Source organism: Neolamprologus brichardi, chromosome 18 (genome assembly GCF_056152115.1).
Source record: "Neolamprologus brichardi isolate AB-2024 chromosome 18, ASM5615211v1, whole genome shotgun sequence".
Taxonomy (NCBI): Eukaryota; Metazoa; Chordata; class Actinopteri; order Cichliformes; family Cichlidae; genus Neolamprologus; species Neolamprologus brichardi.
The window spans coordinates 17550876-17577497 of NC_142121.1; the positions used below are offsets into that span (position 1 = coordinate 17550876).

The following is a 26622-nucleotide window of genomic DNA, read 5'->3' on the forward strand; positions in this document are numbered from 1 at the left end:
TATGAGCCTGATTTACTTTATCCTACACTGCCACTATTTCAAAACGGAGGACAAGTTTATCTAATTTGGTTAGCGGTTATGTGAAGGCAAAACTGTTAAATATTATGATATATATCCACAAATCCAGCCAATCCAGAATTGAATTCAAAATCCTGCTCCTCACATACAAGGTCTTAAATAATCAGGCCCCATCTTATCTTAATGACCTTGTAGTACCATATCACCCTATTAGAGCACTTCGCTCCCGCTCTGCAGGCCTACTTGTTGTTCCTAGAGTATTTAAAAGTAGAATGGGAGGGGGAGAGCCTTCAGTTTTCAGGCCCCTCTTCTGTGGAACCAGCTTCCAGTTTGGATTCGGGAGACAGACACTATCTCTACTTTTAAGATTAGGCTTAAAACTTTCCTTTTTGCTAAAGCATATAGTTAGGGCTGGACCAGGTGACCCTGAAATCCTCCCTTAGTTATGCTGCAATAGATGTAGGCTGCCGGGGGATTCCCATGATGCATTGAGTTTTTCCTTTCCAGTCACCTTTCTCACTCACTATGTATTAACAGACCTCTCTGTATTGAATCATATCTGTTATTAACCTCTGTCTCTCTTCCACAGCATGTCTTTTATCCTGTCTTCCTTCTCTCACCCCAACCGGTCGCAGCAGATGGCCGCCCCTCCCTGAGCCTGGTTCTGCCGGAGGTTTCTTCCTGTTAAAAGGGAGTTTTTCCTTCCCACTGTCGCCAAAGTGCTTGCTCATAGGGGGTCATATGATTGTTGGGTTTTTCCTCTGTATCTATGAAGCGCCTTGAGGCGACTTTTGTTGTGATTTGGTGCTATATAAATAAAATTGAATTGAATTGAATTGAAATAAATAATATTCAATAAAAAGACCAAATTTAAAACCTAGCTAACCACTTTATAACCATAGCTGCAGCCTAGTAGCGCTAACAGTTAGCGCCCCTAGACATTGCTATATAAATATACCTTTATTTGTGTAGCCCTGTTCAAGTTTTTTCATCACATTTTTGATGTGTATATTTGTATATTTTTGAACTCTTCTGCTCCAATCGTTAAGCTTTTCCAACTGTTAAGCTAGGGCTAAGCTAACTGCCTCCTCTTCTCATGTAGCCCTCAGTAAAAAATACAAATTAAAAAGCTACATTTCTCAAATGTGTGTCTTCAGTTAAATTGGTATTACAGAGGGAAGTGAATTTTTTGTGGACTGGATAGAGTCACAGCAGTCAGCACTCTTTGCACTGATGCTAAACTCAGTTTTACTGATTTATCCGTTTTTATCTCAATCTCTGCCTCTTTTCATATCCACTCCGTTCCCTCCCTGACTATCTCTAAAGGTATTTCCACACATTAACTTTGGAAAATGTGTAAAGAATCAGGTCAGGGAATTGCTCTTTCTCAAATGCAGCTAACAACAGTATACAGTTAGCGCTAACAGCCTTCTCTCTTCCTGAAATACTTTGTTTGGTTTAGAGGAGGGTGCTGCTTGAGTGTGTACGAGGCAGAAGACAGGATGACCACTCAATAGCTGCAAATACCCTGGACTATTACCAGTGCTATACTAATATTGGAAGTGAGGGTAAAAATCGTTAATGCCCAGTCTGATTGCACAGTACATTTGCTTTCTCATTTGCACCTCCGTTGGGTAATGTGTATAAAAGTACAGGGCTGAAGTGAATGTGTAAAAATGGCTTTCACCTACCTACTCATGCTCCTTGTTTTCTTTTCACCTTGCCCTCCCCTCTGTGCATTTTCTTCTTCACAGTATGCTTATTTTCACCTTTTTTCTCCTCCCCACCCTTCCTCATCTCCCCCTCTTGTCTGTACTTTCTCTGTGTTCATCTCCTTCTCTTCACGTTCCCTTTTCTTTCTCACCTCTCATCTTCTCTACAGACTAGCAAAATGTAAATAACCGAGAATGCAGCACCATGCCATCAAAAGCACATCAGCCTGTAAGAGAAACCAAAACTCCATCAAAACAACCCCATAAATAAATTCATTGAAAACTAAATAAGAGATCTTAGCCTCTTTTTCTTTATTTTTCTCTCAAATCTCGGGGACTTTGCTGATTTAGCAGCCACGCATGGATAACTGCTTTGTTAGTGTGTGTGCAGTCAGTGTGTGTGCACATGTGAGCATGAATGCATTTGCATAATTTTGAGAGTTATTATGGTGCAAATAATGTGTGGGTTTGAAAGTGAGCAAAGCAGTCCTTCTCTTAGCTTAGTTTTATATTATGCATAGTTCTGCATCCTTAAAATAATCTTTTTTTTTGCCTGTTACCCTGCAGAGAGTGGCGCTAAGGCTCGCCCGGGGTGAATCCTTTCTCCTTCATCTGAATCAGTACAAATCTCAGCATCTTATTTTTATATTCAGAGATTCACGTCACGAAAATTTTTTAGAGTAAATCAACAATTTGTTTCACTCTTTGCCATACAGACAGCTTCATAGCTGGCTGTTTTTCAGACTGGAAATGGTACTTTCAGAAGAGTCTCCCAGAACTTCCTTAAGTGAAAATATAGATGACACAGCATAAAAACTGTTGCAGGTAGAGGCCTGCTATAGAAAAAGGACAAAATAACAGCTCTATTTACTAAGAAAGCTCAATAGTTCTCAAGGCTAAATTATTAAATGCTGCATTATTCAGATTGATGCTTTAATGTGAATCAAAAATTATTTTGTACTATTTTCTAGCCTTTAGTGTCTCATAGAATATTCAACAGTTTTACCTCGTGGGTCTTGACCTGTCATTAAAATTAATCCTCTGAGAAATTTTGAAGGGATTTAAGATAAATGCAGTGACAATATGCCTCTCTGGTGTAAAGTGGAATAAATGTGACCTTAATTATATTTAAACTGCACTTTTTAATATAGTACTTGTGAAAAAAACTGGAATACTACGCATGGATTACAGGCCTGTGGCACTGACTTCCCATGCCATACACACCCTGGAAAGACTCATCCTTGACCAGCTACAACTTCTTTTTAAGGCCACATCAGGATGCCCTTCAGTTTACCAGCCCTGCCTTGGAGATGAGGATGCCATCGTGAGGATGCCATCATGACAATGCATCATGACCATTGATCAAGAACTACTGATCAATGGAGTACCATTCACAGAGTTGGAGAATGGCTGCAATCACAGTATTGTAAGATGGGGAAAGATGGTGTCCGATCACTGCAGGTCAGTGGCCACTCTTTCAATGATGAGGATGTACACATTCTGGAGAGGGAGGAACGCTGGTTTGAGAGGGCAGTCAAGGAGGCCATTTATGTGAAAAGGGAAAGACCGTGTCTGAATCAAGGATGGGGCCTAAGGGTACATATTAGGCCCCTGATGGAGAGGCAAATTTTGTCCAAGATAAGGACGATGCTGGACAATACTTCCCACCCACTGCATGATGTTCAGTGAGAGACTGAGGTTACCCAAATGCACCACTGAACGACACAGGAAGTCATTCCTGCCACTGTACAACTCTTCCATCTAATCCACAGTACACAGTGCAATAGTTACAGCCTTTTGAAAAAAAAAAGAAGAAGAAAACAAAGCTTACATTCTTTGATAATAAGAATGACTGTTTTGTACTGTTATAGTTACGGGAAAGCTTCATTTTAACAGCTTAGTTTTAAGTCACACTTACTTTGTTAAAATAAGATCAAAATCAAAATATACATGTAGATTATAGCAAAATTTCCTTTTATCCAAAGAAGTTCAGTTAAGTAAATTAAATAATTGAATCACTACCCAATATAAATCCAGTTGAGCTACTAGCAAGTTACTTCAAAATGTAGATAAATTACTCGATTGATTTAATTTAGTTCTGTGATGATCCTAGGGCCTGGGCTCTGGGGTTTGAGTTTTGGACTTTCAGATTATTGTTGTTCTCTTTTGTTCTTGCTTTGTTTATTGTTCAGGGATTTATTTCTGTGCTCCTGTTAGGTTGTAGGCTAATTTCAGTTTTCAGTTATTAGTTTCCTCTGTTTTATCCTCCTGTGCCAAGTTCTCTTGTGTTCAGTGTTCCAGTTTTTCATTTCTTGTTTTATTTTGATAATCATTTGTCTCTTGTGCCTTATGTTTAATTTTACTTCCTCCCTTGTGATTATCTTGATTATCTTGATTAGTTTTTGTTTCGTTTCTCCCAGCTCTCTCCACTCTGCCCTGATTACTCTTCTGTGTATATATAGCGTCAGCTTGTTTTTGTTCTTTATTAGTTTGTCATCTCTGTGTGTTTCCAGCCTATTTAGAGTCAGTTTGTCCTCCTGTTGGATTGCTGTTTTCTATAGTCATCATATGGACTTACGACCTTGTCCTGCAATCAGGTCCTCATCTAGCAAACCCCATGACAAGTTCACTCTTTTCCCAACATGCACTGAGAAAAGTAGAATGGGAGGCAGCCTTCAGTTTTCAGGCACCTGTTTCTGCCACCAAATGAACAGATTCAGTAGACGACTGCAGGTGAGGATCACTCGTTATGAGTATTATGAATTTAACTGAAATACTGGGGATGTATGTTTAACTACATTTGCTATTGTTTAACACTTCTCTATAAATTACACCAAACTTTTCTGTGTGTGTGTGTGTGTGTGTGTGTGTGTGTGTGTGTGTGTGTGTGTGTGTGTGTGTGTGTGTGTGTGTGTGTGTGTGTGTGTGTTGAGCTGATCAGAAGCACTGCTAAGCTTTGTTTGCTTGCTTCTCAAACATAAGAAGATCAGAGCGTGCTTGTGTAAAATAGCATCAGGGCTGCTCAGAAATCCTCTGCTACATCATCGTATCACTGCTTGTTACCTTCCCTGCCTGCTTTCAAAATCTTCTTTTCATCATGAAACACTCCCTGAGGGTGGGCCAGCTCTCTAGCTCCTCATTTTGTCAATATAAACTTTGCATGATGATTAATGCTGGTCAAAGACACTCGTTCAGAAAAGGAAGGCACAAAGGCACACATAGAAAGAAAGCAAAAGCAGCTGTTATAACTCCACACATACCCACATTCATCAGCTTAACGCCGGCACACACTGTTAAGATAAATGAAGTTCAGGGTTGGTACAGTGTGACGCAACACAGAGCTAAAAATGTTTAAAAGAAACCTCCACTGCCGCTGTGACCTTGCATGCTTATGAATGCATATGTGGATTAATGATTTGCATGCTAACTAATGAACTAGCAATTCTTTATTTTTGCAGTTGCATCCTTGCTTGACCAAAGGAAAAGAAATCATCTAGAGTGCACACACCAACACACACTCAAGTGACACATGAGTACAGTGAATATTTTCCAAGGCAGTAACACAGTGTGACAGCGTAGTGTGACTATTATGCAAGAAAGAACAGGACAGTGAGGATACAGCGGAGCTGCAGGAAGGAAAGCTTTAGCATGCTCTGTGTGATGTATATAATCCAGAGACAACACATTCAACAGCCACCTCCACTGAAACACAGCAGGTGGGTGGCTGCTGAAGAATTCTCCACTCGGGGGGAACTTACAGTACTTTTTTTTGGAGACTCAAGTGCAAAGACCGAAAGCAGCCAGATTAAAAAAATAAATAAAAAAATACAGAAGAAGGCCACAGTGCTTTTATAAGATTCATTGTGCTATGATGAGATTATATAAACAGTTTCTGATTTTGTGGCTAGCACCGTCACCTGTATAGTTTCCTCCATTTTCCTCTCACATGCAAACAGTATGTATGAAGGTGACTGGAAATTTGATGCAGATATAAATACGAGTGTGCATGTTTTTCCATCTCTCTGTGCTAGCCCTGTAATGGACCTGCTCCACAGTGTACCCCACGACTCAAAATCATCTGGAACCAGTTCCAACCTTCCTGTGACCCTAGATGGATACAGGTTTGGAAAATAAGTTGATGGATGAATAACTTCATAATTATTCATAAAACTACAAAATATTGAGCTTAACAAAAAAGCTCCTGCCCTGTTTTGCACTCTCTTCCATAACAGTCCACTAACATTCATCATATTCATCATAACTGAGTCAGTTATTCAATACCTGACAGTCACTGAAAACTTAATTAGAAATGGAACATTTGATTGACATAAATTACAAAATCCATTTTACTATTATTTCAAGTCTTTATCAAGTCCTGTTATGATTGGAATCATAGTTAATGTGATTGGAAGGGTACAGTTCTCATAAACTCACAAATTAGGTTCAGTTTTTGATTCCTTTCAAGTTAACAACAACTGTTCTTAGTAATAGATGGTTAGCACAGCAATAGATAAAATATTAGAAAAGTCTGCTAATGTTCATATCAAAACCAAAACTGGGTTTAATTGTCAGGCCTACATGAGCTGGTATGGGTGTTTTTGAACCACTGTGGACTTTGGCAGTCTAGAGTTCATTCAGAAAAAAGAAAACATCAGGGATCGGCAGTCCAGGGGACAGAAACGCCTTTTTGACTAGAGGAAAGTCAGAGGAAAATGGCCAGCATGGACGGAGATGACAGAAAGGCAGTACACAGTAACTTAGATAATGGCTTTTTATAACTGAGCAGAAAAATATCTCGGGATGCAGCCTCGAGGCAGATGGGTTGCAACAGCAGAAAACCACATCAGGTCACACACTTGTGAGACTAAAACAGAACTGAGACTGCAGTGGGGGCAGGCTTAAACAAACTGGAAAGTTTAAACCAGAAAATAGTGGCCCAGTCAGGTTAATATTAATTTCTGCTAAAGCTACAGATCCTAGGCTTGGAAGGCACTGCAGTACGAGTCCATGGACCCTGCCAATGGACCCAGCTCAACTTCTTCTCACTCAAAAGCAGGAAACTGGTGCCCGCTGCTAGAGCCAGGCCAGGCTAGCTTGAATGCATAGCCCAGAAAAAAGGCAAAGAAAAAAAAAAGATTTCAAAAAGAACAGACCAAGATGGACATTTTTAAAACCTTATAAAATAAAATAATAACATTTCTACGCTGATTTTATGTCATTTTGCAAGATGACCATGAACATTGTCACACAAGGAAGTGGTAAAACCATCCTTCAAACTGGACCTTCATAGTCGTCTGGCAACTCCTCCTCAATATACTCAGAAGGGATTGATTAGAAACTTTGCAGCAAGTAATCCAGGGTCACTATATGATCTTACTCATCTCAGCCTCAGTGTTCACACTGAAAGCATTCACCTCAACAGCTTTTATTCTGAATCAGTCGTGATGAAGAAGAAAAAAAAAAATCACACAATTACACCAATTATAAGTGGAATAAAATGCTCCATATAAGCTGAGTTACAGTTGGACTCCTGCTGTGAAACCATTAACCAGCAAAGTCTTCCTAACTACTAGAGCCACCACCCAAAAAGCTTTAATTTTAGGTCTTATCCAACACTTTTTCCTTCTTAACAAAGATATCTGTCCGCTAGAGAGATCTGTCTTGAAAAGTTTCATTGCTCTACAGCACTCTGGATGGAGGAGATGCACGAATCCACGTACCATAGACCTGTTTGATTGGATTAATCAGAAATGTCTCCAGCTCTCCTCTCTTATTCCCACAAGTGGAGTTAATTGTACTAGTGCGATGGAGTGAAGTAGAAACGGGAGCTGAGTGATGTCCTGCCTCAGTTCCCTTCTGCGTGCAGAAATGTGCTGGGAGAGGAAGAGGAGGAGTGGGTGGCTGTGGTGCAGGTTGGACGATGTGCAGCAGAGAGTGGGCGATAATAGGAGGAAGAGAAAAGATTTTTCTCTCAGAATGAGCACATCTGTGTGCTGCGAGAGGGAAAACTGTCGAATGGCCTTCTGCTTTTTTCAATTTTTTTAGTTATGGTAGTTTCATAACAGCGTGGTTTGTAGAGATAACTCAAAAAGTGCTTTTTTAAGACACACGTGAGGATGTGTACTAGATAAACTATCTCCTCCCGAATTTGTTATCATTACCAGACTGTTGCAGGAAGATGTTAGCTTTATCTTGGGGAGATGGGCAAGTAGCCAATGCAGTGGAAGCTAATGGGGAATTGACTAGATGCACAAGGACCTGAGATGGGGCTTGTAGTGCGATCATAGTGTGTGCAAAATACTAACAGTAAAATAAAGAAAAATGAATGAGCTTCACAGTGGATATATATTAGAGGACAGAGGAACAATTCAAAAATTGAAAATGATTAAATGTTATTTTATATAATGCAGTTTTTCTGTACACACTACTGTTTCTCCACATAATTCACTGCTCAGCTCTACGGAAGTCTACTACGTTGTTATTGCATTTCTCACCTCAATCTCACAACTCATCATAACAACTCTCACTTACCTTAATACTGTCCAGTACTGCATTACCGTTTTCAATCCAATCAATTCAAAGTATTTTCAAATACTTATCAAAGAGTAAGGCCAGAAGTAGTGAAACTGCCCATCAATTAAAACAGAATACACAGACATGGGACAGACTGTCAAAGTAAAACAGGAAGTACATGAACGTAGAGACAAGGATGAGGTGACAGGAGGGACACAAGGAAGGCACAGAAACAGCTAAACACTAGAAATCATAAGCAATAACCAGAACTTAACTAAAGCAATGACTATTTAATAATCACAAACATAAACACGGATTTGGTCTTAAAAATTCATAAAAAGTTGTTAAAAGGAAGGGATTAACTTTGCATGCTTTGAAATTGTATTTATTTATTTTAGTGTCTTTTGCACAAGTAAGTCTGCATTATGAGAAATGCCCTTAATGGTTTGAGAACTGCATTAAGAGTTGTGAGAATGATGTTCCTGATTTGAGTATTACCGCAAAGCACAGGAGAAAAAAAAAACATGAAACACTTAAAATATCAACACTTGAAAGGTTAAAAATGTAAAAAAGTCATTTATTCTTGTAATTCTGAAATATTTACGCTCGGTTTATTAACTGAATGCAATGAAAACACTCAACACGTTCTCAGGCTCTCAGAATATTTTCTCCTTGTACATTTGCTTCTGCGCATGTAGATTTCTTATAGCAGCAGCTTCTGACTGTGACTGCACCGTTGGACCACACCTCCAACTAAATGCTTCATTTCTCTTCCTTCCATCTCCCTCCTCCTTTCCACTTCCTGCACTTGCTTCTAATTTCTTTCTCAATATATTTTCCATTGCTATCCCTTGGTGATTCCAGCTTTTATTGGGACATCCCTCTTATAGTTCTTTTTGTTGCAATTCAACAAAGAGCAGAGACACGGTTGAACGTATTGTGTTTCAAAACTCGAAAAGACAGACTTCACCGGGAAGGTCACGTATCATGGCTTAGTGGAGGCAATGGAAATCTAAGGATCCCACAGAGGTTCAGATCTGTATTCCTCTTTCAACACATGCATCATTTTCTCAGAAACCAAACTTAATATGGAAAAACTGAAATGGTGTCAAATATACGGAAATACAAGAGCTGTTTATGTCACATGTTAAAGGTGCAGTAACAGAAAAAAGAATTTTGAAAAACACTGAAGACCTGATTTCCTAAGGTTCATTAACAAATCAGACGCATTATTCAGAATCTACTTCAATCCCTGAAATATCACCTTGTTAAGATTAATCCAACCTGACTACATTCATAAAAATGTGAGTTTAAAATGACTAATGGGGACCTTCTGGTTAACATACATGAATGAGTTATTTTTTTAATGACAGGATTCATCTGGGATAAAGCGCACTGTTACAAAGGTAGAGCTTAACCTTTATGCTGAGCACACTGGCACCCTTACAGACCCCAGCTGTAAAAGGACTCGTGTTCTGTGTTGGTAAACTGGAAGCATGTGAGTATATCACAGGTCAACATATTTAAGTATTTTAAAGATCAGAAGCAAACTCTTTAAACCAGTTTTGTGATCAACAGGTAGCAAGACAGATGTTTTTAGAATTACACTAATATAATCTCTTAGAGGCTCTTTGGAATATTCGGAACTTCCATCAATTTGCTGCAGACTGCATTATGATCCAGTCAAAAGACAGATAGACACTGATAGACACAGGGAGACACAGAGAGACACAGAGAGACAGAGGTAGACACAGATAGACAGAGAGACAGATAGTTATATATAGATATATATATAAAAAAGTTGTTGGCAAAAATATTTGATATTTGAAATATTTCTGAGAAGACTTGGCAGCTGTTTCACTGATGCTGCTGATGGTTGGATAAAAATACAGGTTTGCATCAGTAATACCTCCTAGGATTTGTACTTTGTCAGTGGTTTGGGGGATTGAGACTCCAAAGAGGCACAGATCTGCTGACTAAGTCTTTGCAATGTGATTTCAGAACAATGCTGAGGCTGTAAGAAGCACCATCCTCATGCTCCAACAGCCTTTAAATGACATGTCTGATGGCAAAAACCAACCATAGATAGGGCAAGTTTTTTTTCATTGTTTCATAGCAATTTTTTTCCAGTTAATACACCAGAAAATCACACAGGACATTAGTTCAGACAGATTACAATATCTGCTGCTGCTGGATGTACATCAGCCAGCTGACCTGGTTTATACTCATCAGTGCCCCCACACTCATGTAGCTCTTTCTGTTTGCTGCTGCTTCTTTTCGTCACCTTGCTTTCACCCTACATTGATTCAACTCTAGAATCAAGCAGGTGCTCTCTACCGTGTCGCGTTGACTTCTGTTCTGCGACTGTCACATTGAAAGTATCGTATGATAAGAAAAATGTGCCTGCTTACTCTCTCTTTTCCCAGGGGGCTTCTTTGTTCTCCCTGCCAAGCCTTGTGGATGCTTTAATTTGTCCACGGAGCATATATAACTGAATTACCAAACCAGAGGAAAATTTAAAAATGGCTGTCAGCCATGCATTAAAAGATATTTATCATAATTCCTTAAAGGACCTTGGACATTTTCCTTTTATTGCAGTCACCCCTAAGTTGATAAACTAAAAAAAAAAATGTTTTTTTACTCTTTGTTCGTTAAGCAAAAATGCACTCTTCATATTTTTCACAACACATAACTGGAGCTAAGTCAAAAGCTGGAGACGTAGAGGAGGGAAGGCATTATATAATATAGAAAATAACGCACTATTGGACAGACAGTCCTTGAAAGCATTTGTAGAGTTGCGTCGCTGTTTCACGAATGGTGGGGGAAAAGAAATCTTTTTCACAAACTGTGAAGGTGTTTGAGGTGAAGTCGACGTGCTCTTACAAGATCCATCCATCCATGTGCTTGATAGTCTCTTTTCTTACTGCACACTTGAGCTGCTGAATGAAGTGTGGGGAAATGTTCTTGAATCTCTTGGTCATTAGTAAGACAGGATTTGCCTCATGAACAATTGAAACTATCCCCTTACTCACTTCATTATTGTACCGGCCCTCGCCAAACTCTCCTGTCACATTGTCTTTTTATTACCGCCACACATTTAAAATAAGACCATTTCATATTATCCAATACAAAAGAATAGAGCTCAGCTGACACAGCAACTTTAAAACTGATACTGATATTATTCTGATAAATAACATTTAGTCTAGTCATTTATTTACTCACTGACAGTCTGCCCAACTCAACACATATTGCTAACAGGGAAATTGCAGAGTGCCCTCTGGTGGACAGACTTTGGAGCATCAACAAGCACGAGCTGAAGGGTGTTTCTCCCGTCTCTATTTTTACCCATCTTCCTTTATAAATCCAGACTGATATATTGGCTGATAAGTCAATCAGGCTCTAAAAAACAACATCCTAAGTATTTGTACAAATATCTGTTGTATCTTTAGGTATCAGTTTACTGACATATACTTGTATCAGTACGTCTCGTGTGTGTTTAACGAAACAAAGTCAAACAATGATCTAAGAATAAATCAGGGCAACTGGAAAAAAGGTATAAAAGACTTGATGTTTGCTGCTGACCTGACCCAAGGGTGAAAACAGCTTCTTAACCTAGACGTGTGACTGAACTTATCAAAAGCTGCTCAAAGTGTTGAGCCAAAAATATCCAGATTCTTACACCATTGTCAAGACTTCACAGAAACATGCACAGTCCTTGTGCTGCATGTGCATATGATGCCGGCTCAGGCTCTGATGAAAGCCACCGCTGGGAGGTTTACAGAGAGGAAGGGGAAAGGGCAAGGGAAGGAGGGTGCGTGGAAAGAGTGAGCGTCTGCACGTGTGGTGAAGGCTGGTCTTGCACTCAAGCCCTTGGGATAGGAACAGTCTTTGCCTAAGGCTAATGCTGGATGTTCAGAGACGGTGAGAGAATAGTGAGGAAAGAAAACACTCCCTCTCTCTCCTTCTTTCTCAGCAATAGCCACCAAGGAGGAAGTGGTGCTGACAGTTGTGCAAGTGGCATGTGCCCTCTCTGCCACAGGCTCAGGCCACACCGAGCAGCAGGGACAGCTAGTTCCCCCGGGCTGGCATTAAGCAAGCAGGACCCGTTTCAGGCAGTGGCCACAGCCCGTGGCATCAAAACCAGGATAAAGAGAGGAAAATTACTTTGAGGGAAAGAAGAGAGGCAGACAGGAAAAAAATAGATGTGAAGAGCTGGAGGGTTAGAGAGGAGGAAAAAAATACAGTGAGGCAAAGGTGCTGGAGCAGAGAGCAGATAGTATAAAGGGGTGATTTAGTCATTTAGCTGATGCTCCTCTTTCCAGAGCAGTTTTCAAAGATAGAGCACATGGAGATTGGTGGACACATCGACTGCTTACACGTTTCATACCCATGAACTTTGTTTCCTTTTAACGAACCAGAGGCAGATTTCATGGACACTGCACACTCTGATGTGTACTCCTGTTCTTTTATCTCTTCATCCCTTTATCCTAGTCCTCCAGTTGTTTTACTGAATCCTGAGAGACTTAACTGGCCAGCCTTTTAGTTCACTCAGCTGGAGATCCATCCTTCCCCGCTGCATCTACAGCTCGCATTCTTAGAAGCCTTTCAGCTTCAGATACTTGTTGTTGTGCTGAGACCCCCCCCCCCCCCCCCCCCCCCTCAAACAAGGGGCAGTTGTTACTGTCTAGAAGCAGAAGATGTTAAAGAAACAGATACTGAGGCAGAAATATGTTACAAAAAAGTGGAATTTATTTATCTTAAGTCTTAATGAAAGACAACAAAGAAAATTAATTCACTGGGGAATCTGACTACAAAGGAACTAAAATAAAACTAGATAAAATACCACCTCTCTCCTCCGCTACTCAAGCCTATGCACCTGGATGGACCGTACCATTTACACAGGTCAACATGAACATCTAAGGTTCAGCCAGGCTACACCATGTTCAGCCTATTTATATCTATCGCTCATGTCCAGTTGTAGTTCGTTTTAACGTCTCTGTATTTATGTTCTGCTTGTGTATATATATATGCCTATTTAAAATTGCCTGTTTAAAAAACTCTTTTTTATATTGAGAAAGAAAAATAAACCAGAGTGAAATCCCTTGTTTGTGTGCACAAACTTGTTAAAATAAAGATGATTCTGATTGTGTGAATGTAAACGGGAATGGTTGTCTGTCTCTCTGTGTCAGGCCTGTGTCAGGCTGGGAATCTGTGCCTGCCTCTCACACTATGGCAGCTGGGATAGGCTGCAGCCCCCCCTCGGTGACCCTGATAAGGTTAAGCAGGACAAAATGGATGGATGTATCAGCAGAAGAGTGGCTGATTTTACAAAGAAAGATAGAACTACACTATGGGGAAAATATGAAGAGATTGAACACATTGAAAGCAACACAGCTGCTGCAGATCAAATCAGTGGCGTGAGTGTGCTTGAGAAGAAAACCACTGTAGAGTAATATACTATCAGAAGTGTGTGCTTTAGTCAATAAGACTGGAAAAGATCTTCTATATTAATCAAGTTTAGCGTATTTAAAGCCAGAAAAGAAAGCACAAATGCCAACTTTGTGAGATGACAGACAGATCAATATCAAAGCTCTATCACTAAGACACCGGAGAATCTGATGGATTATAATCAAGTATTTGATTACATTAATGTTTAAACGCCAGCTTTATTTTTTATTCCTTCAGTTGCAACCTTGAGGAATTTTAACAGTTGGAAACTAAAGATTAAACACAAAACAGAATTAAATATTTAATCTATGTCCAAATTTGATAAAAGGTCAGCAGGTGCAGTGCAGATACCCTGTTTAAGGATAATATATTAATGTTGATAGAACAATAAAACTGTTGTAAAATCTTTTGCTGCCAACATAAAAGAAAAAACAAGGAATAAAGTTGCCTTTTAAATATCTATATTTATTTTTGAAACTTCCGAGCCCCTGTACTATCTGCCAGAATCGATTGGTCAGTAGGCAGGGATTTCATACCTGTTGATCTAATCTGGAAGCTAACCTAATCCAGAACAGCTTTGGTTCATAGCACAAGTTACTATGGCCTTATACCATGAAATAAACAATAGTACTGTTAATCCTGAAGTTACCTGGATAAGATGAAATCCTGCTTCGTACTACAGGCTTCTGGTTTAAACTGTTTGCTCAGGTCTCAGAACTGAACCATGCAGGCCTGTGTTTACACTACTACTACTAATTACCACCTTATTCCATTTTGTGTGCACTTTTATTCTGAAATTGAAAAACAATGTAAAGGTAAAGAAATGTCTTTGCTGTACCTTTGCCTCCTCTTTTAACAAGCCGTGCCTGACTTTCCTTTTGTCCCGACAGCTGATAAGACACGCCCAGGCTGTGCATTCATCTGGCAGGCTAACACACCACCGCACACTTGACCTTTGGGTGGTGTATGTGCAAAAGGGCGGGTGCTGCTCAGTGCTCATAAAGCCACATTGTCATCATTGATAAACCTCCCAAATCTCAGCCTGAGGAAGATTCAGTGTGATCATACTTAATAAATGCAAATAGTTGAAATTGAGCTAGACACTATCCATAACCACTGCTGACATTTCTGCACTCTTCTATGAATGGTGGGGTTTTATTTTATGGTTTATGTATGATCTGTAGCACTTGTTGCTAGTGCGTGATATTGATCCTGAAAGTGGAGATGCTCCTGCATTGTGCCCTTGCTTTGTACTCTGAATGCAGCAAGATGCTGTTAAAGTTTGTGCAAATGGCAACTGCCATGAAAGGGAGAGCAGAGCTGAGGTTAAGATGCAGCTGTGTTTCGAGCTGAATGGTATCAGTACCATCCTGACATGCTGATGTTTAGCAGCCAGTGCTTAATATTTATACATAAACTTTACAAAGGTTTGGCATTACCATAAAGTACAATACAAATGAAACTTTTGATCTTATGATTTCACGAAATGAAATAAGGAAGTAACCCAAGTTATTACAATTCATCTTGTGGGTACTCCAAATGTGTGGATCAAATGTCAAGACAATCGATTGAACAGTGTTTGAGCCAATTCACACGAATCCACAAATGTCAACCTCATGGTGGAACCAGAGGAAAGGTCAGGGGATCACCAATGCCAGCAGGAAACTTGCATTTCCATCTGTTAATATGATATATTTTAGTGTGGATCAACTAGCTGGACTGACAGGGTCCAAGGTCTTGCTAAAAAACAAGATCTTCCATAATAAAAGCTGAAGAAGAAACTTGTTACTTGGTTTAAAAAAAGCCTCAGCTATGTGCACACGCTGCAATATCCACAATCCATAGTCTTTCAATAGCTTGTCCAAATGTGTTTTCAGGGATTTTTCAGGGCCTTCAGCCTACTCTGTGAAAAGCTCTAAAACAAGCCAGCCCTGAAAAGTGAAGGTGGATGGTGGGAGGAGATGTGAGCCTTCAAATGAAGCACTACCCAGCCTTCAGGCTCAGCTGTATTTGCTTTTTTCTGCATAAGTTTCTTCAAGTATTTATTATATACTATTATACCAAATATTATGAGTATAATTTTAAATATTATTTTTATTATTAAGTATTATTATTATTTATAATTATTGAGTTTGAGGCTTTTTACAGTACCTCTCATGATTTACAGAGTAAAGGTGTGAGGAACCAGATGCAGAAAACAAGTGAGCTATTTATTAAGGCTGATTAAATGTCTTAACAAAAAACTAAACAAGGAGTAAGGAATACGGGGAACACACAAACAGGAACAAGCAGGAAACGTACAAGTTGACTAGACAGAATAACAACAAAGAACAAAAGTAAACTTAGGGTTTAAATATAAAGGAAGTAGAAACGTGTGGGGAACCAAGCACAGCTGACACTAATCAAGGATCACAAGACAAGGGAAGTAAATAGAAACAAGACACAGAAGAAAACAGCTACCAAAATAAAACAGGAAGCAATAAGGTAAAGAGTCTGATAATTCTAATTAAAACTCAAACCACAAACAGAAACTAGATTGCAAAAGGTAGCAAAAAAAGACTAAAGACCAAACTGAGAAAATAATCAACCAGGAACTATCTGCTACATAAACACAGTGAATCCAGATATAATACAAAAATGTAAAACTCCAGCAAAAAACCCAAACCAGGAAGGTCAGTGAGAACTCTTTTTCTATAATTTTTTTAGCACAACACTGTATGAATCGACCCCTCCAGCTACTGTATGTTTATTGGACAGCACTGTTGGAGTTTCCTCCGCAGCTGAAAAGTAAACTACAACACACTGTGGAAACACAGATAAAATGTAAAATACATCCAGAGTAATACTTATAGAGCCTTCTCAGTCAAATCTCAGTGGGACTATCTTATCTAAAGGATAAAATCCTGCCTCAAGTTTAGATTATTTCTAAAGGCATTAAACATTAAACACTTAGCCAGTCAGTATTACTTCATTCAACTCACTCGCTGTTCTGATGTTGCAGTGTGATGTAAGGATGCACGAACTCCATTTTGTCACTGAACTGGCAAAAAGACAAAAAGTCTAATTTGGGATTGTGTTTCTGGTCATCTGATGAATATACAGTCGATATTTTGTGCCCTTATAAAGAGACATTTCACCCCATAATCAAATTACCATATTTTTCATCTGGTCTGTAGTGCTCTTTATCGATCTACTGTAGACTGCTCCTGGTATGACTTGCCAAGTTTTGTAGATAGTGGCTGTAGAGATGTCTTCTCTTTAGTATATCGGAACCTGATGGCATTTGCCTTGTGCTGGTCAAAGTGCCCCACAAATACATTAGGAAAACTCAGCAGCTATGCCTCGTTCCAGAAATCATGACCCAGTAATTCAACTACGAAAACCTTGGTGTGTTTCATAGTTTTTTCACTCTTTTCTCCCAACAAAAAGAAGTATACATATGGCTAATACTGCCGGTTAAGTGAGGAGGGGGCTTATATCAAGAGGCTAAAAAGTTATTGGACAAACTAACACAATTTTAAATTTCAGGATTTATTTTAATACTTGGATGAAACTCGTTTGTAGTCGAGGACTGCCTAAAGTCAATGGACCCTTGAGATGCTCCATCGCCTTGCTGCAAACAATCTGCAGTGACTTTGACAATGACACTTGCACCTCTTTAACATGAAATAAATCCACCTAAACCTACCAGTTTATCAGTCAACTGCTAAATCCCCTTTAAAATAGGGGACTCTGTGTGAAAATGTCTGCAATTCCTGCACAGTTGATTACACTTTTTTGTAAAAAAAAAAAAAAGTCTGCAATTCACTCACATCTTGTGATGATTTAATTTAAAATTCTCTGTCTTGCTCAGAAACAACTTACTGTCATCATACTGTCATACATGTCATAAGAAACTGCTCACAAGTTTAGATTATTTAGAGCAATCTGGTCAGGATTTATGGAAAGACACTGCTGTTCATTTTGTGTCTGCATGCATCGTCTTTGCTCTTTTTCTTTGACCTTTTGAGCTGATAGGCATTTAATGCCATTATATTTGTGACAATGCAGACATTTATAGAGTGAATATCTCCAAAACGGAGCAACTCACGTTATAGCAAATAGCATTACGGGTCAGAGAAACAAAATCTAAGTTGAATTTTTGGGTGAAATACCCCTTTAACACCCTCTTTGGTCTCCCTAAGCTCCCAAGAAAAATAAGTGGGGCTTTAACTGCTATAAGTTCTACATTATTCACCACATCTACTTCAGCTTTCTGAACTTATTACAGACCTGACTCTGCCGAATTGGCAGCAGCTGTCTACAGTTTTATCTGGATGAGTGCATCCATATGGTACACAACATGTTTGGTGTAAGAAGTTAAAGTAATATCCTAAAAGAGGCTACAGGCTGTAAAGTAGAGCCAAGCCAACACTGGTATCTTGGGGCAAGTGCAGATGCCAGCTCGGATATAGATTTCTTTGTCAGTAATAAATTCAGACTGATATATCAGCCAGTATTCTTTGTGTACAAACACTGTATTTCACTAACAAGTAAGCAACTTAATATGAGGATTCCTTGTATTTGGCATGCCTTAAGTAAAGCAAATATTATTATTTTGCATTTTTTATTCTGGTTTGGTGGAAAATGTTGCTGTGGAGCTGGCAAATTAAGTATTTTAGTGTAAGAGCAAGTGTGAACTGAGTTAAATTTGGAGTGCACAATTCAGTGTCTGAAAGTTTTCTTTTCCTAACTGGCAGTTTAATGATATATGCACAGCACTTCACTTCACATTTCATAGCAGCCAAAATAGCTCAGCTGGAGAGCAGAAAATATTTCCAGAAAAATCTGCAGCATCCAATTGTAAAGTTGAGCTATCTTCCGTTAAAGTCAGTACTTTAACTTTTGGTGCATAATTATAGACCTATACACACAACCGTTCAGTGAAGCACACATTGATCTCTTTTATCACATCCAGCCAGATGCTGACAAACAGCTGTAATCTTCTAATACTGTGTTGGCTGACACAGTCCATCCTCAAAAACCACTATTCTCAACTGCTCTATTTTCAGTTTTCTTATAATGCTATTACTCCGAGAAGACAAAGATAAGCTTCACATTGTGAGCGTGACAGCGGGACACAGAGAAAGACAGAGAGGAAAAACAAAAGAAGAAGAAGAGGAGGAGATGCAATAGAGATGAAGGTGGCATCGTGTTTGTGGAGGAGCGTCCTGTTGTGAGTATGCAACCCTGTGTGTTTATAATTATACTGTGCATTTGTGCCCACTTCTCTGAATGCAAATGCATCTGTTTATGGGACTGCAATATATTTCCTTTTGGAGTTAATCTGACATCTCATATGTTCATTTCAGCTGTTAAGAAACATGAAACTGACATTTTGGGTTTGTTTGTGTGGCTGATGGAGCTAATCTGTGCTACGAGAGAAGATGTCAGGGAGAGATAGAAGTCCTGTGTTTAGTTAGCTTCATTATTTCTATGGTATATCATTATGCATCGCGTTTAGCTGTTATGATTCTTTACCAACCACAGACAGATGAAGGTTCATTGCTGTAGCTGTCATTTGTTAATAGTCTGATCATCACTTCACCGGGTAATCAAACAAAGTTCAGTGCAAACAACCTCCCGAGCAGACGATAAATTCAGCTAATAGTCCCGTCTTAAGTCATCTTTCTGTCGAGCTGTCAAACGAATATTCTTCTCCCAGATTTGATTTCAGCCAACATTCACAGAAATGTCATTAGTGAACTTCAGCTAGTCATTAAAAGCTGACTGAAGTGCTTCAAAAGGTTAATTTATTTGCTAATCAGACTCCCTCTCCTGAATAATTATAATAAATCACCTCTTCCATGAAGAGCTTCAACGTCACTTGCATTCGCGATACTTGACTGTGCCGCTACCGTCTCCAGTAGTGGCATAAATAATACATATTCAACACATAAAAGACGTGAATGTGTGGTGCAGTTTGACTGTAAACCTGACAGTAGACTCTGTCCTCTACTCATGAATAAAAATTATTTAATCTAGTTTGGGTTTTATAAATTGCCTTCCTTTGCAGAAAAGTTCCATTATCAAGGATAACCACACATTTTAACGGTGAGAAAATCGCAGGCAGAGCTCAACCGTCCACACATACCTGTTGTAAATGTCGTCGTCTTCTCCTCCCCAGCCCCAGTACTCATTCGGGAAGCCGTTGATCTTCAGAAACTGTTTTTTACTGAGACCCGAAACACCTCCAAAGTAACCTGCGTAGGGCAGCCTGCACGACGAGAGAAAGGGAGGAGATGGCACAGATGAGACAAGAATATACTTTTACATTTTAGAGGCTGCACATGCATATTTGAAATGCAAATATTACGTCGATTCAATTACAGAAACAAACAAGAGCTGTCAGACAGACTGGCGGTGGCTAAATGTTACGTTCATCTTCAAAGGGCTGCATCTTGACAAAATTCACTGCGCCGCTTTATGGCACGAAGATCGTTTGTGAGAAAAACAAAAAGGTCTAATAAGAGCTGAAGATCTCAGTGACTTAAACAGCTGTGTGTACGTGCATGTTCTCAGTGCTGTTAATTTCAGTGAGCTGACAGCGAGTCCTGGGCGGCATCAATACATGATAATGTGATGCATTAAGAGGAGTTTTCAAACGCTGCTTAAGAGACGCAATTTACATTTGAATAAAATCTTTTCAGTTTGTTTCAGGCTATGAGATCTTTTCTTACCGTGTCTTGTCTTAGATGGTCTCTAAGTGGATAATTTAATGGGAGTCTTTTTACAGTAAGTGGATAATCCGCATCCGTATATAATCCACTCAGGCAACATGAAATGACCGAATGTAAAGACGGGTGAGAATATACTTGCAAATAAAGACCTCTGCAGCTTCTTTAATGGCGATTCTAGCTATAATGGTAGTTATAGCTTTAGAGGCACCGGTCACTTTATTAGGTACACCTGTGCAGGTGTACATGTGAGCAACAATGCATTTAGGTACATAGAGATGGTCAAAACAGACAGAACCTGCTGAAGTTCTGAGAATGGGGGGAAGAAAGGTAATTTAAGTGACTTAGAACATGGCGTGCTGGTTGGTGGCAAACAGGCTGCTCCGAGTATTTCAGAAACTGCTGATCTACTGGGAGTTTCCCACACAACAATCTCTAGTGTTAGCAGACAATGGTTTGAAAATAAGAAAACGTCCAGTGAGCAGCAGGTCTCTGGGTGAAAATGCCTTATTGGTTTCAGAAGAGCATGGCCCGATTGTTTTGAACAGATTAACTCAAGGTACGAGGAAGACTTAAGTCTGAATGCACAGCATGTAGAAACTTGAAGCAGATGTGCTACAGCAGCAAAAGACTGGGTCTCACCGAAATTGGACAACAGAGGATTGTACAAATGTTGCGTGGTCTGTTGACGCTCAGTTTCTGCTGCTACATTCAGATGGTGGAGTCAGAGGTAGGTATAAAACACATAAAACTATAGATCCATCTGAATTGTATCAATGGTTCAATGGTGGTGTAATGGTGTGTGGATATTTTCTTGGCACACTTTGGATTTCTAAAGGATAATGCATTATATATATCAGCTGAGCATCGCCACGGCCTGAGTGTTGTTGCTGACAATTTTCATCCCTTTATGACCACAGTGTACCCATCTTCTGATGTCTGCTTCTGGCAACATAGCATCCCATAGCCGTAAAGTTCAAATCATCTCAATTACCCCTTGCTGAATTCATGCCTCGAAGAATTTAAACCTAGGAAGTTGTAGCTAATAAAGTAGTCAGTGTTTGTATGTTTGTTTGTACACACACACATATATGTGTGTGTGTGTGTGTAGACAGTTGATAGGGGAGCTGTTAAGTCTAATTGTTGAATGTGTCATTGTGTTTCTTAAATTTGTAAACTCTGAGTTCAATCTATAGGATCAAGACATTCCTTTGTCTCTGACCACCTCTCCAGCCACTCTGTGCTGGGGGAGGTTTTATTGCAGATACATCCTATCTGGAAGGCATGTTTCTTGTGTTGTAAGCTTCCTGCTTTTATGACTCTTTTGGTCAGCAGGAGGTCACACAAACACACCCCCATGACACACACACACATTCTCACATGCACACACACACACACACACACACACACACACACGCACACACACACACACACACTTGCACATGCATTCAGGTGCTTACACATACACACACATAGTGCCTTGTCTTTGTAACTAAGGGGGGTTTTACGGAGGGAGGTGCTTGTGCTGTGATGTGTATTGTAACAGTTTGTCAATAAATAGCTGTGAGGGAAGCTGCTCTTTTAAGGATTTGTGGCTGGAATTAGGTGAGGAGCGTGAGCTCCATGAGCTGGTTCTGACCCAAAACAAGCCGGTTGAAGATGTTCTGTCTTGTTTTCCGCTCTTCATGAGGAATAAGTCTCTAAACTAGCGGGGCTTGTGGAAACACAGACCCAACAGGAGCCAAGCAGGGTTTTATTTTTCCTCAAAAGACATGAGAATAGTCCAGCGGACATTGGTTGGAAATGTCATGACAGGTGCCTGGAGTCTAACCAAAGGGCAGTGTGTGTGTGTGTGTGTGTATGTGTGTAAAACTTATGACAGCTCCCTGTTGAAAGATGACAAGTGAAAACTAATGAGACCGTATGTTTCAACACAAGTTGTCCCAGCAACAATGTGGTCAGGTGTGTGTGCTTAAAAAGGACACATGCTGAGGGAAAAGAAAAAGAAAAGCAAAAAGTTCAGAGTGAGCGAGAGCCGAACTGCATGTTTTGTTTGGGGGAGTGAAGTTTTTATTAAATCTTCCTACAAAGACAACAAAACTCTGGGGACAGTTCTGCCAATTCTTTTTTAAATTACACTGAACCGACAACTTCACACGATACCATCAGCAGACTCCAGTCGGTATGGCTTCCCTACTTCCATCATAATCACTCATCTTATTTCCAGTCCATACACTCCCCTTCCTCTTCCATACCTCACCCTGTAGTGGCTCTCATCACTTCTGCTTTGGAATCTCCTACTTTGATCTTTACACATAATCGCATAGATTCTTGCCAACACAGCATTTTCTGTTCAGCTCCTCACTGACCGCGGTGACAAAGGTACGACTTTGGTGTATGCTGACACCCATAAACGGTAGCAGCTGTCATCCCAGAAGAAAAACACCAGCTGATCGTGTCGGGCCCGGTCGGTCGCACAGTGCTGCTGGTTGTGTTAGCATTAGCAAGCCTAATGAGTGCCGACGGGAAAATGACATTGTAAATGAACGAGATTAATTCCTCTTCAGTGGCAGTAAACACAACACGTCTGCGTACCAATGACTCTGGGACTGTGACATGAAAACATGCAGAAACGCACATCAGTAATCAGAGCTCAGTCAAGGCGATTCTCTCAAAAGGCCATAAATGTTTTTCTAATTACTTCAAAAACTCCAGACTCCTTGTCTGACCTGAGCTTCTTCTGGCTCTGATCCGCAGCACTCGGGCTCTCTACATTACACTGAGAGGCAGGCAGTCAGTCTCCTGAATCCTTACACAACATATCCATGAAGCCAAGTTCATTATAAACTAGTCTTTTAATACTCTGGGAGAAGTGGTTTAAGCAAAGTTCAAAATGAAGAATTGAAAATTCTGAAAGTTTTCTCATCACGCAAAAACCCATTCATACATTTTCTTAACCACTTCAGGTTAAAAGGGTTCAAAAGCCTATTTCAACTCTCATAGGATAAAAGATGGTAGCTTGTCCAGTGTGTACCCCATTTCAGGCTAACACAGACAGAAAGACAACAGTTCATGCTCATATACACATCTACAGCCAATTTAGAGCCACCAATTAACTGAGCATGCATGTCTTTACACTGTGGGAGCAGTAATCCCACACAAAACATGCAACTCCATACAGAAGGGGTTAACCGTCCAATGAATTCAAACCCAGGATCCCCTCGTTGTGCTGTGTACCACTGTGCATCCGAGTTCATTATTCAGTAATTACTAATTAATGTTAGGGAGAAATATTAAAGTTGTAAAACTAATGTTCAAATAGCTTGAATGTATGAAGTTGTCATGAAATAAGTGTGCTAATAAACCTTCAGGATTAGATCAGCGCATTTAAATAAACAAGCATAATTGTAGTTTATTTAAATATACTGGACCACATTCATAATGTTCCCATCCACAAAAAAAGGTTTGTGAGGTTTTCCATATTTCTGCATAAATATAAACTAAAATGTCATCCAATGAGGTGAAACCAAGAACAACTAAAATTTAAATAAATAAATATTTTCTTGGATGAAGTCAATAGACCCAATATTGCTCATCTGTGAGTGGGGGAAACTATGTAAACTTTGGAATCGGCATTAATTTGGAAACAAAAACAGTGTCTTCATCTATGGAAAGGCAATCAGATGCTTGTGAAATACAGATCTATTACGACGCCTGAGCCTGAATGGTGCAAATGAGGCCACCTAAAAAGAGCTGTTAATGCTCAGGAACCTGGGAAAGTTTACAAAACTATCTAAAAGGTGTTTGGAATCCACCGATCTACAATCAGACAAACTTTTTGCAAATGAATGAATCTGAAAAACCTGACACAGGAGGGTCAACCAACAAAGACCCCATAGGCAAGGTGTATAATAATAACCTGCAATGTCACTAAGGAACCCAGGGTAATTTCTAAGTAATTAAAGGGCTGTCTTACAATTCATGAGTCCACCAGCTTTAAAAATGAAGAGCTAAACGAGAGAGCCACTGCTCATCAAAGGGAAATTAATTAGAAATTAATTTGGAATTATAACAGCAATTAATTTCAAGAGATAGTGAAGTGACACCCCACACTTCATGTGAGGAAATGGCACCTGTGTCATGGTCCAGGGTTTTTGGAGTTATTATTAAATATATTCTGTTTGATTCCTTGTAAGCTTATTTCTTATAATGTATCTCGTTGTTTTCCTTAGCATTTACCTCTAGCTCTTAGCTGCCCTTGCTATTTGTAGTTGAGTTTAGCCGTTCCTCAGGCTTTTATTTTCTTTTATTCACTAGCATTTACGGTTTCTTATTTCTAGGTATTGATTGTTCCAGTATTTCCCTGTATCGTGTGCGATCAGTTCCCATTAGGCTTTGAGTCTTGGTTACAGTCTGTCTTCTATGAGCTCTTGTTCCCTGTCTTGTGTCAGTTTTCTATATTCTGTGTATTCTGTATTCCCTTTCTATAAGTAATTTCTCTCTTATATTTAGTTTTACTTCTTTGTCTTATTTAGAGACAAGAAAGTTTCAGCTGTGTCTCATCATCACTACCTGTGTCCCCCGATTACCTCATGTCTGTATTTCAGGCCTCAGTTCATGGTTGTGTTATACTGTGTATTTGTTTTTGTAGTCTGTTCCTGTCTGGCAACCTTAGTTATTCCTTGAATACCTAGTGTTCTGTATTTCTTTTGGACTTTGTTTGTGTCTTTTTCTGAATTTACTGTTTTGCATTTAATCAACCTTAATAAAGGCTTGCAGTTTTGATCCGATATAAAACACACAGAGTCACATAAAAGTGTTATACATACTTTTAAATTTGTTAAATCAGGTTCTCTTTTTCTACCTAAAGAATTTAGTGAAACTCTGATATGTCAGGCCATGTTATGTAGAAATATGAAAAAGCTTAAAGAACCTCTGAACCTTTTTCTTGACGCTCTAGCACATAATTTGTGCAATACTTTTGAAAAAGTCAGAGTTATGAAATGGACTTCAAGGTGACACACTCTGCTCAGAGAGCTGTTTGGTGTTTTGAGGTGCTAAGGTAATGGAGTAGCACTTAATGTGACCTGACTTTCACTGTTAGTGTTTTTACCATTTCCACCATTTATCAGAAACGTCTACTCCTTTTACATTTTGAAATGACTGAAGTTGCCTTCATAAAATGACGGGGCCAAAATACTGAAAGGTTCTCACTTTAAAAATGTGCTCAAAAGTCACTGGAGTCTGCTGCATTTTTTTTCTTGCACAGCTTGGAAGTTTATGAACTTTTTAGATGCTTAAATTTGAAGTACTGAACAAATGAGTTGATAGGCTGATTCAGACCACGCTGACCTTGGAATCAGTTTTTTTCAACGATCTCATTTTAACATAAGTAATTAACCACAATCAATTCTCTGACCTTCCAGTCACTCTCACCTCCAGGCTGTCCTTTCACTGTATGCCCTTTTCTTTATTTCAGAGCAGCCAAAAAAACCTGATGAAACCATTTTAAGTCTTTACTGATTAATTGCTATTAAGAAATGTAAGCTTCAGCCCTTCTTACCACCTGCATTGTATTTGTTGCCAGATAGCATTAGCTTATTGAGCACTATATCAGGGACCTGCAGGAGCCCCTGAGGGTTTTCAGTAGGATAACTCTTGTGGACTGACAGCTTTTGGATGGCCAGGTCACATCACTGGACATGTTTAGAGTATTCATCAATACTTCCTGTGCTTTTAGATAATTGAGGGCAGGTGTGGTGTCATTATGCAAAAAGATGCTTAGACAGGACCCAGCCATTCAGGGCTCTGGACCTCTTTGGGTTATCCTGCATTAGAAATTAGAAACGTAGAGCCTAATGAAACACATCGGTTGGATTATTCAGTAATTCTAACTGAGCAAGTGACCTGTCCTAGGTTTACCTGCGTTCTGTCTTATGACAGCTGGCTCCAGTCCCCCCAAAACACATAGGCCCTAGTCACACAGGCCTACAGACTTGTTTGCACCCCTGTTAACCTTTGATAACTATGGTAAATGTATGTTCTCCAACTGGTTAGCAAGTAGTTGCTACAGATTGCTGGCAGTTCTTGGGAGCTGATTGCATTGGTTGCGAGCAGCCTACAATAGTTTCCAGGAGTTTAAGTGTTTTAAGTGTCCTTTCTCACTGTCCCTCTTCCCCTTTGGTTTTCTTTTCCTTCATCATTCTCCCTTTCCT

General features: G+C 39.6%; 1 protein-coding gene across 1 annotated transcript in view; it reads right to left on the reverse strand.

Annotated features, from left to right (window-relative positions):
- Positions 1–26622, reverse strand: part of b4galt2 (beta-1,4-galactosyltransferase 2) — a 208894-nt gene that overhangs the window by 17737 nt on the left and 164535 nt on the right. The window contains exon 6 of the mRNA XM_006792142.3: positions 19825–19947. Within this exon, the coding sequence (XP_006792205.1) occupies positions 19825–19947 (123 nt within the window). The remainder of the gene's footprint in view (positions 1–19824; positions 19948–26622) is intronic.